The sequence below is a fragment of the Cupressus sempervirens genome, chromosome 10, assembly GCF_028749045.1.
Source record: "Cupressus sempervirens isolate cs-2001-9-10 chromosome 10, ASM2874904v1, whole genome shotgun sequence".
In the NCBI taxonomy this organism is placed as follows: Eukaryota; Viridiplantae; Streptophyta; class Pinopsida; order Cupressales; family Cupressaceae; genus Cupressus; species Cupressus sempervirens.
In genome coordinates this window covers 575,722,544-575,735,114 of record NC_143127.1, presented here as the reverse complement: position 1 = coordinate 575,735,114, position 12,571 = coordinate 575,722,544, and the positions used below count along the sequence as shown (strand labels likewise).

General features: G+C 34.1%; 1 protein-coding gene across 8 annotated transcripts in view; it reads left to right on the top strand.

Moving 5' to 3' along the window:
* The window catches only part of SWEETIE (HEAT repeat-containing protein), a 314,166-nt gene that overhangs the window by 197,424 nt on the left and 104,171 nt on the right, over window positions 1-12,571 (top strand). For all 8 annotated transcript variants that reach the window (XM_089806951.1, XM_089806947.1, XM_089806950.1 and 5 more), the window contains exon 25: window positions 5,144-5,300. In XM_089806951.1, coding sequence (XP_089663077.1) covers window positions 5,144-5,300 — 157 coding nt within the window. The remainder of the gene's footprint in view (window positions 1-5,143; window positions 5,301-12,571) is intronic.

The following is a 12,571-nucleotide window of genomic DNA, read 5'->3' as shown; positions in this document are numbered from 1 at the left end:
CCATGTTATGCTCTGTATACTATTTTAATATATTATAAATAAGTATATTTCTGATGGCTAGAATTTTTATGCACAAATGGATATTTTTGTGTGCGGGTTGTTAATTATTGGATACACACATTTAGTTTTGCTTGTACTTGTTTCTTAATGACATCTCCACAATTGTCTTTGCCAACTTACACTCTTTCACATAAATGTTACTCTATGCTGACTGCTCTCATGTTCTTGTTCCTTCATGTGCATTTCTTCCTAAAGCTTCTGTCAAAGCTGCAGTCATTCATGATATCAGCACCAACTTTTGAGCAGCTTCTGCTGCAAATTCTTTCCCTGCATTGTTGTGAGACACTGAGTAAACACTCTTTTCCATTCAAAGAAGATAATGTGATGCTGCCTCATGTTGGAGGACCCTTCAGAAGGCTTTTTGCATTATAGAGGAAATATAATATAAATGATGACATTTGAAAGAAAGAGCTCTTTTTATGTATTTCATTGGACTTTCCTGTACCCCAGAAACAGTTTGAACCTTTCTTATTGAGAAATGGAAAGTGACAAGGTGTTTTGGACTTATAAGATTCTTTAGTGCCTTAGAGATTATTATATTGATATCTTTGCCATTCAACTTGAGAAAAGTATAATGTTAAGGAAGCCACAGGTCCATAAGGTTTGGTTATTCACAAATCACTTAAATGTGGGTGAAATTGAAATTCATATGTGCTTCTTTTTCATATTTAGGGATTCTGCAAGAAACAATAGACAAACACTAACTGGCGATGAAATGGAAAAATGACACAATCTAAGGAAATTGGCACCCATGTGCTAAATGCTACAAGTATGGTTGTCATTGCACGAAAAGTTCAACTTGTGAATGCCCGATACAACCACTAGACTTAGAGAATACATAAGAGATGGCAAGTCCCTTATTATGAACCCTAAGGGGAGTGTTGACCATTTTGTTAACAATCTCCCCTTAGCATTACACAAACAGTTCGAACTTGTGACGAAGCTTTGATACCACTTGTTACAAGTGTGGTTGATGTCGCACCAACAGATTGATCTATTAATGCTAGACACAACCACTAGACTTATAGAATCCCCAAGAGATAATTAGTCCCTTGTCATGAATCCCAAGGGTGGCGCTAACCATTTTGTCAACGCTAGAGTTTAGATTACTGTCAGTGCTCAATTTTGGTACTAAAATCCAGTGTGGGCTTGTAGTCCAAATCTAGTGTTGGTGCCTAGGCCGCAAACATTTGGAGTTAGGGATTGGTCACTAGGACACCCCAAGCACATAGGACTTCTTACAAGCTAGGGTTGTCGTTGCAGAAAAAGATCTACTTGTTAATGCCCAATACAAGACATTACAATAGGTTTGAAATTGACCCAAGACCTCCACTTCTCGAAGACATGAAGACTACAATGTGGGTTAATAACACCACTCAAGATGAATCCAATAGTCATTGAATTCATTTTAAGCCCAATATGTATGTTCCTACATTCCTTTTACCATTACCACATTAGTGCATAAAGTATTTCACAATTCCTACATTCCACTGAGAATGGCCCTACCGTTGTGCAATAAAGAGCACAGGAACACCATCACATCCCCTGCCACCATCACATCCTAGTGTTGAAATGTCAACCACTCAGCCGACTAGACCCTGAATTCCCTTCTAACAGTCTATGCATCCAACCAGTGGCTATTTTGACCTCTAGTGATCACAACAACATCAATTGCCTCTAAACCTACCTTGGTCAAGGATTTACACAGACACTTTGTGTCTGATCATCCACTGCAAATGACAAACAAAATATCCATCATTGACCACCATGAGTTGACGAGGTTATATTATCTAAACATGACCTTAGTTTCCTTCTTGGTTATTCTTATTGACATAGTTCTTAAAATTTGTAGGACATTCCCACACAATTCATGATTTCATGTTTTACATCTTTTGTCTCAGCCCAACTCGGCTGTCCTTGATGATTTATCGATGTACCATTTATATTTATTGTGTTCACAGATTGTTGGACTTACAAACAGGTTTCCCATTCCTTGAGAGGTTATTGCATGTGAATTTGATGCTATTCTCTAATTTAAAATATGATTTATAAGCTGGAAGACAGATTATCGAGAGATAAGCTTGCTAGTCTTAGAGACATATAGATTTTGATGCCCCTGTACTTGTGGCTTTCTCGGCTAATCATTATTTGAAGAGTTATTATCAAGCCATGATTTAATACAACATGCTTCGACTCTCACAGGCCATTTAGATTTAGTAGCTGAGAGTGGTTATGCAATTATATAACATGTTTATGCAAAATCTTTCATGAAACTTGGCATGTATCAACTCCAAAACATTTGTAGGCTCCATATCTTTCATGAAACTAGACACGTATAAATTCACAGTATATACAAACTTAATATCTTTCATAAACTAAACATGTATTGAGTCAAGCATATGCAGGCTCGATATCTTTCATGAACCAAGTGTAATATCAATAAAAATATTTTCAATTAGTGGAGATTCAACCTAGTGAGTATGAGACATTGGAAATATATTGCAAATGCTCCAACCACGATCAGTTGTAGCACGGTCAGCTGGAACGCAATGCCAATGAATGCTTCCTAAAATTCTTGATGATTACAATCACTAGTAACAAGGTGATTATTACACAATACGGTGTGGTAGATACATGAGTAGACACCCAGAATGCGAACTCAGAATGGTTGTGATCCTCCTATCTTATATGAAGAGGTTTGGTCGTTTGAACATAAGCCGAAAAAGAGAAGTTACGGGCATGGAAAGAAGTCACACGGTGGTGCACAAGAGTTACAATCTTGGATTCAAAATGCAAGGCCAAAAATAATAAGTAAAAGAATATAGCTGATGGTTTTATAATAATTCATTGATATTAAGTGGAATTAAATTATTCCCCATATCTCACTATAATGGTATCTATCTTATTTACATATATTTGTATATGTTGCACACACATATACAGACATACACATGATATTCCCAAATATACGTATTTTTATGCATATGTCATACTTGAATATACGCATACATACATATATATGGGTGTAACATGTGCAGATGTATGTATGTACCATGGTAGCATGATACTGGAACATGTTTGACATTACAAGGAAGGACTTGAAGTTGACTCACTTCTCAAAGGTAACATTTGTTTTTAATTCACTTTACCTGCATATGTGAATGTTTATATATCGTATTATGCATGTTGACCTAGCTAGCTCATGGTGGTCGCTTGACATGTGTTTAGTATGACCTACCCTGCCTTCCCTGACCATGGTAGTTTAGATTCATACCTGTTAACTTTGGTGGCAGGATGACACTCTAATACCCAATTCCCTTTCTGCCAATGTTTTTCCCAGTCGCTGCGTTACCTGCAAGAAGAATTAGCATGGTGAAAGCATACTTCCACATCGATTAACTGTAATTATTTATTATAGGAAATAACCAATTTAACTGCAATGGTATATGATTTAACTAACTTTTTTTTCCTTTTCACTTGAACATAACAATCGACAAGTATTTCCATTCATACAAACTTCAAAAATGAGTAACTGATATAACTCATTCATACAAACTTCAAAAATGAGTAACTGACATAACTAACTGGTTGAAATCAACAATGATTTTTTTTTTTTTTCCAAAACAACAAAATAAGCAATGTCACATATAGCATGGTAGTTAGTTTATATGTGCTTGTACCTGTATAGTTTATCTGTGGTTGTAATCGTCATGGAGATATTAGTGCAATCTGCATTGAGTTGTATTAATTCAAGATGTAATTTATCCATATATTGTTAACATTGTGCTTGCTGATTTGTATTTTGAATGAGGAAAATTCTGTTACAATTAAAGTATTTAAACCAGTGCAGTGTATTCTAAATAGCTGGCTATTGAGCTCTTTTGTTTCAGTTTTAACATATTACTTTAAAGGAACTATCTTACTATGCTTTGGTTGAGTTGTACCTGTAATGGAGATATACATCATAGCATTCATTGAGCTGTACTAGTTCATTGTGCAATTTGCTTATATTTTACTATTATTATCTTTGCTGATTTGTGTTAACAATGAGGAAATTCTGTTATAATTCAGTAATCTAAAACATCATATTAAATTTTAAATGGAAAGTGGCTGTTGAAGTTGTTTGGTCCAGTTCCAAGTCATGTTCTAGGAACTGTTTTTGGTAGATTTAAGTTATCTTTTGGGTTAGTTGTACTTGTAATGGAGATATTAGTGCAGTCTGCCTTGGGCTGTATTAATTCAAGATGCAATCTGTACATATATTAGTAATATTATTGTAATTTGAATGAGGAAAATCCTGGCACAGTTAGATCATTTAAAACAGCATAGTGTATTCTAAATGGAAAGGGTCTCTTGAGCACGTTTAGTTCAGTTTTAACATATTACTTTAAAGGAACCTTTTTTTGTAGATTTAAATTCTTCTTTGGCCCAGTCGTACCTGTACTAAAGATATTGTCAATTTTCATAGAGCTTTGCTAATTGATTGTGCAATTTGCTTATACTTTGCTAATATTATACTTGCTGATTTCTGTTAGCAATTAAGAAATTCTGTTCTAATTGAGTAATTTAAAACATCATATCAAATTCTAAATTGAAAGTGGCTGTTGAACTTGTAATGGGGATATTAGTGCAGTTTTCATTGAGGTGTACTAATTTAGGGTGCAATTCACTAATATTTTAACAGTCGTACTTGAAATTTAAAACATGATATTGAATTCTAAAATAGAAGTGGCTGTTGAACTTGTATAATTCAGTTCAAATATAGCACTTTCCAATAACATTAATTGTCAATTAAAATTATCTTCTGGTTCACATGCACCTGTAATCCAGATATTTGTGCTGTCTGCATTGAGCTGTATTTCTTTTGGATAGAATTTGTATATATATTGTTGATATTATCCTTTCTGAATTGTCTTTTAAATTGGGAAATTCTGTCACAATTAATTGATTTAATGTATCTTACGAAATTCTAAATGGAAACTAGCTAATGTGTTTATTTGACTTAGTTCTAACATATATCTCTTTGTAGGAACTTTTTTTTTTGTTCTTTTATAGATTTATCTATTGGTTTGGTTGACTACAGTGCAGGGGGAATGTCATTATCAGTATTGATACCTATGACAGTGCAGTCATTGTGTATGATGGCACGGAATACTAAGGATTCTGTTCACATATGGTCTCTGCATGGTCTTAGCCTTACAACTGAAGCTGGCGGTCTCTCTTGTGTTCCATATGTTCAAGTGAGTTTAATCATCTTAAAAGCTCACAAATAATTAGTAGGGTTCAAATTTTATTAGATTCACCAGCTTGGAACATATTTAAAATTTATATTTATATCTACAAATGTGGTTTTAAAATCTTGTTCCAGTTTTTCAATGGAGAAGCAGGTCAAATATATAGAAAATTGGTTATGTTTTCCATACCTAGTCCATGTTGGATTCAGTTGTTTTTATATTGTTGAAGACAGTCTTTGATTAGTGAGAGGATGCATCTTATTCTCTGCTGGATACTTTGTACTTATAGTACATTATGGTTGTCTAAAATCCTTATTCTTTGTATGTCGTAAACGTCTTGTGTTTTTGATATTCTGGTTTTTACTTTGTCAAACAATGGGTAGTCTTTTTGAAATGCTTTTCTATTGGTTTAGATGTGAAGCCTTCAAATTTAGTCTCCCATTGTGATTAATATTTTTCTTAATGATATTATAAGTTATCATATTAAATCTTGCAAGTATGTTAAAAATGCAGTTAGTACAGGAATAAATAAGAAGATCTGGGGCAATAACTTAATGAAAAATACAAGGAATTCTGCAACCGAATCCTGTTTTGAAGTAAAGGAGGTTATATTTATTCATTACCAAAGCTTAGAGCCGTGAAACAAAATAGATTTATCTTATTTCGGATGGAACGAAGTGTAAAACTCCATATTATGCTAAAATATACTGTATAATTTAACTCTGGTGAGAGATATTTCCATCTTACACAGAAACACAATCAATGCCGATTTACTGTTCAATAGCTGGTTGCGAGATATTCTCAATTTTAATTGACCATATCTTTTGTAGGGATTCAACCACTTATTCAAGATTAGCAAGGCTTTATATAACGCCTTTACGAATCTCAAGCAAAAGAGACCTGGATTTATGCCACAACACATGAACAGCTAAAACAAAATCTGTTGCCATTCTAGATATATTTCATTTATTTAATATAGTAAATAGTTATAGCTACAATATTAAGTGTTAGTGGAGTGTCAACTTAATTGAAATTCTCCATATCTGCAATAATGAGTGTTAGCTGATCGTATTTTGTAGAGCATCTTGTAGATGTTCATTTTGCTTCATGTACTGATTTAATTCAAGCCATTTGGTTATTTATGTTATGAAAACCAGTATTTATCTGTGATGGAATATGGTTACGCTTAGATTCATACAGGCAAAGCTGTTATTGATTCAAGTACTACCATTTGATTGCTTGTAACATAGTCTTCTAGATTACAGACACTGGCTCATATATCCTTTACCTTTTCTCTTTAAACCTTGTTTTTACCTGAGGGAGGTTTAAGGTTTAAATTTTAACTAATGGAATTTTTTTTCATAGATCAAAATTTTCAGCAGTTTGTAGCATTTTACTTTCTCTCCTGCACCATTAGAGTTGCATATTTATAGCATTTTTATTCCTCTGAAGAATAATCTGTATTCCATCCAAAAAAGTATAAAATTCGGTTAAAATTTGACACCGCCAAAAAATCCGAAGAATTCGACATTAAATTCGCATATATAAAATTAATTTGTAAAAATATTATATAGAACAATATTGTAATTTAAATATGTTTAAAATCTTTATTAATATATAATTGATAAATACATTATAATTTTATATTTAATTAAACATTTTAAAGTATTACATTTTAATATAGAATAGGAAATTATATTATGAAAAGTCAGTCGTTGCTAAACCAAAATTTGAAGATGTTAATATCATTTAAAAAACAACTATAGGGAGATTAATCCGTCCAAGAGTCGGTTAAAAATTATTCGTAATTAAATGATCACTGCTTCACATAGTGCGGCTACGAGAGGGAATTCAAATAGAGGGAAGTTGAACATGTCTGGGCAATCGCAACTGTGGCTGAAGTTGAGATTGGGAAGTTGAGCGCTATGTGAACATGGGATTTAATCATATCTGAAGACTGAAACAACATCGCAACAGTAGCTCTGTGAACTGGGGACCTTTATTGTATCTAAATCTGCAGCAAGTTCAGCAACAACCAAACCTGTGTGATACACATCTTCATGTCTGTGGTAGTATCAAGCTTGGCCACACTATCAAGATATGATTTAAAAAAAAAACTAAATCGAATCCGTATGAATTTACTAGCAAACAACAACAATTTTTCAGAATTTTTTAATGTTCGCTGACTTCCAAACCTCATGACCAAAATCCGGCGAACCCTGTGACTAAGAAATAGACCACTAGAAAGGCCAGAAAAGTAAAACATATCATTTGTACTAACCCATTAATATATGGTGGTATATTTTCTATGTTGATTTGCTATTTGCATTGTGGTTTGTCACTTATTTACTGGTACATATATACATACACATCATATTTGTACACATATTTTTTCAGAAAAATACATGTTTTTATATGGATGAACCTAAAATGAATTCAAAACCACCCCAAAAATAATTCAACAAATTTTGAACCCAAATGTTGAACCCGCATGCGAACCCGAATTCAAACCAACAACTTAGCTATTATTCTTTTCCAAGCCATTATGGCAGTGGGTGCTCAAAACGTTGTGCAAGATAATAAATTGTAGGGGTGTTGGGTTAGTGGTTGAGGAGCATTATTATAATGTTCGCTTATTGGGGGCAGTAGAAATTAAATGACAACTCCATAAAGAATTAAAATGACTTATTTGGAGCTTAATAGAAATTAACAAAGCTATTTTAATTTTAAAAAGGGGAACTAGAAGGGGATAAAAATTTAAGGAAATGAAGAGGCAAGCAAGTGGAAAACAATGGATCATAGGGATGCTCTTTAAAGAACATAGAAAAGCTCATTGGATAATACTTCTTTTTTGTTTGATTTATGATTTCGTCTTGGAAAATTCGGGAGCTTTTGCTTTCAGCTGGTTTGAGGAAGGAAACCCTTGAGCTTGGAGGGAGTGGACAAAAATCCATTGTCTATTGGAAATATCACTCAGGTGTCTCACTTGTGCTTCAAATTCATACTTTTGGCTATCCATTCTGACTATAAGTCATGTGGCTACGATTGGATATCTTCTTGTTGCCATTTTGAAGACTTAAAATGCAAAATTTGTATTTCATTTTGAATATAGTCTGATATCATAACATTCAAAATAATTTGGCAGATTAATTGAAATCAGTTGCATGCAGTTATTGTAAAAATTTATGTGGATCATTTGGTCAAAAAAATCTAGAGAAAATACCTTTGAGGGATATTTTAGTGGTGTCAGAGCCGACTCTCCTACCAACCTATAAAATTCCATTAGTAGAGTTATTTGCAGACTCTAAAACATTTGCCTCTAATAAAGAACATTGATGAGTAATCAAGAATAAATTTAGAGCAAAGATATTGATGATTTTGGGGTATTTTGTATCTTGCACGAGTTGGAAAAAAATAAAGATCAACCATTTTGAATATTATATTTACGGGAAATTTTGAGTCAGCTATCAGATTTTTGGAAAGTTAAATATGTTGGGTGGATATTTTACAACCGACAATTTTGGGTAAAAATCTAGATGCAAAATATGATGACCAGCCACAGCGTGTGAGACAAAGTTTCTCATCCCTTAACGGGAAGGCTCCCCCTTCTCACCGTTCTTTGGATCAACTCAAAGTAAGCAAGAAGTCGAGAGATTTTGTAAAAAGGGTGTTACCAATATCCTTTCTTTTTAACTTTCAAGAAAGAATCCACTTACTCGTGGAGTGAGTAATGGGTAGGGTGAATCTCTAACTATACTTCTATCAAGAGTTGGAAATAGTGATACCGATAAACCTTCACTAACTCAAAGGCTAGCTGAAAATGTACCAGTTTGGCTCTAAGTCTAGTCGTACTTCTATATGGAAAAGCTTTACAATTAGGGCACAAAGATGCTTAGAAGTAAGAATAACTTAACTATTTTGCGAATTAAGAAGAAAATATAAGCTACAGACAAAGCTTCTAGCTATACACTTTTACAATTGCTCCTGGTCAAAGCTTTGCCTCCAATTGCTTCATAACTCTTTTCTATTCAATTCATGAGATACAATTACCAAGAACACCAGATAATATGAATAAAAGATAACGTAAATGAATTATGGGAAAAGCTTATAACTCATGCAAGTAACAATCTCACTTAATCAAAGTTGAGTCTCAAATGCTCATTTCTATTCACTTTCTCTCAAAATAGTGCTACACAAACAAAGTTTTGCTAGCACAATTTCTCCAGAGCTCTTTTGCATAAAGATAATGATGATTTTACAATGAGGGGGCACTCCTTTATATAGGCACAGGAGTTGAGAAAAAGGTGGAGGAAAATGTGGGAGCAATTCAATCAACTTTGACCTAGTCTAACTACGGGAGAAAATAAAGGGTTACATACAACTGCACATACAACTCGCATTACATCCTTTGACATACATGTAACTTGCATTACATGTAATTACACTTTTTCATGTAATGCATCCTTTACAACTACTAATATGAAATAAAAACAAAACAACAATCTTAAAGATTGTTTCTTAGTGCCTTGAATTTGACAATGATGTCGCGCACTGTGGGAAGATTAACAATTTCCTTGGTCTTCGATATGGCTTCTACTCTTAATGCATTTGCATTTGCTATTTGTACAACTTTGGAATTTGATGCCATAGTATCCAACAAGTGTTTTGTCGAGGATTTATAGAAGACAAACTTGTTCATTGTGTGTGAACCAAAGTCTTCAGAATCTACATCAGCATTGATCTTGATTGTATATTCTAAGTTTACTCTTTCTACTGCAGGGAGATTACCAGATTCGTCAATAACATGACATCCCATCTGTTCCAAATCACAAGTAACACTTGATTCAACTACTTGACAATCTCCAAAGGCCGCTTGCAACTTTGTGATCAGTTTCCTCAACGTTTCCTCTTTATAACCCATGAGTCTTAGATATTTGAAGAACATTTCACATGATGGAAGAAGGTCACATGAGACCAAGGCATTCAGATCAAATTTTACCATTTTATCCCAATCATCGAGGGTTTCCTTCAAGTTATCTGCTTCTTGAGTCAAAGAAGAAATTAAGTTCTGCTCCATTTCAATCATCTCTTTGACGTGCTTAAGGACAAAAAATGTCTCCGTGATGGCTCAAACTCCTTCAAAAATGATTTCTTGTATCCAAGACTTGGCGGCTTCAATCAACTTTCTCTCCTTAGATGTTTGAGACATAACAACAACACTCTGAGAAGATTGTTTCTGAATGACCTTGTTCAGATGAGAGACTTCCTGTTTTAATTGATTTTTCTTTTCTCATAGCTCATGATTGCTTTTGGATACATTAGCCAGCATCTTGAGCATCTTGCAAACAACTCAAATGTGATTGCTTTCCGATTTCAACTTTAGTAAACTTGTAATCAGAACGAATAAGTTCCTCAACAGGTCTGTCCACTAGGGGCTCAACAACTTCAACAAATTTGGTTTTATCTAAATCAACCAAAATCCTTGAAACAATCTTGTCTATCAAAGATTTGGATTTGGTCTTCTTAATAGGGAGATTGTTCGGAGGAACGACTTTTCTCCTCTTCATTGTTATTTTGCTTAACTATCTAGGCAGACTTAAACCTTTATCTGTAGAAGCAGATATAGTGGAGACCATTGGCATTGATCCTGATTGTATTTTCGTTGTAACAGAACAAGATTCAGTCTGCATATCTGAAGACATAGAAACATGCTGAGAAGACTCCGTTATAAAAAGATCAAACCCTGTCGAAGATGTATCAAGTTGGGAAACTTAACCACTTGTAAGAGTTGGAAAATTCTCGAACACATTTGTTAAATACTCATATTGTTCACCTGCAAGGATGTGAGGAGCAGCAGAGGAAATAGGAAGAGCCATGGTATTAACCTCCGAGACTGGAATGGAAGGAGTAAAAATAGTGGAGAATGAATCCACATTGCCATCTACTTCATGTAGAAAAGGCTCTTCATGTATAGGCAGTGCACAAGCTTGTGTAGGCTTTATAGGAGATATGATCATGATTTCCCCTTTTTCGTTTGAATCTTCTTTATCAGATTCTGTTTCCAATTCTTCTTCTGATTCTTGAATTGGTTCAGAGATTTGAGATTTAGCTCTTTTTCCGCCCTTCAATTTGAATTTGAGGGAATCCTTAGCATCAGAAGATGAGGCACCATCTTTCCCTGTGATTTCTAGTTGTGACTTCCTACCAGAAGGACCAAAACATCCACAATCCAAGCCCATCTTAGGATTTACTCTTTTGAGGCCTTTATTTTTCAACCATTAATTGGTGTTTACCAAATTGGATTGAAATCTGGCAATGATAGACATACCTTCCTTTTGTTGCCACTCGATAGAAAAAGGGCAATTGTTATCAAAGCCGGCTTGATGAAACTCCGGACCAAGGATGTTGCCATTGTAACATCCCGTTTTCTCGGGTCTTAATTAACAACTAACATATTCGATGAAATATAGTTATTAGTTCATTTCATAGGAAGACAGTTATATCGGTCATGTTCATGTGAATGAGATTTACTGTTAAAATCAGTTAAACCAAATTTCTTAACTAAGAACTTAAAACACCATCAATGAATTTACAATAGAAATAAAAAAAACACATACCATGGAATTTGAACTGAGAAATCATTGTAGGGATGCTTCTGCAATCACCTAGATTAGTCTAGAAATACCACTATAACAATATCATAAAACAACTATCATCCAATACCGCTATACTAAAATCAAATAATGATTACCATCAAATACCACTATTTAAAAATTAGGGCATCACATACCACTAGATCAATTAGGGCATCGATTTCTATTGGATCATTTAGGGCTTCAGATACTATTGTATTACTTAGGGCTTCATTTACCACTAGTTTATTTAGGGCATTAGATACCACTATATCAATTAGGGCATCGATTTGCATTGGATCATTTAGGGCTTCAAATACCACTATATCACCTAGGGCTTCATTTACCACTGGTTCATTTAGGGCATTAGATACCACTGCATCAATTAGGGATTGATTACCATTGGATCATTTAGGGTATCGGATACCATTGCATCAATTAGGGCTTCAGGTACCACTGAAACAATTAGGGCTTCCAGATACTTTTGTACCATTCCTTTCATTCCGATTGCTTAACTGTGGCAATAACTCAAGATTAGAAGATATGCTTATATTTAACAATCCATCAGATAAATTTATCTCTCGCAACTAGGTGTAAAATAATTGTAACGATGAAATAACTCAATTAGTCTTTTTGCATATACAT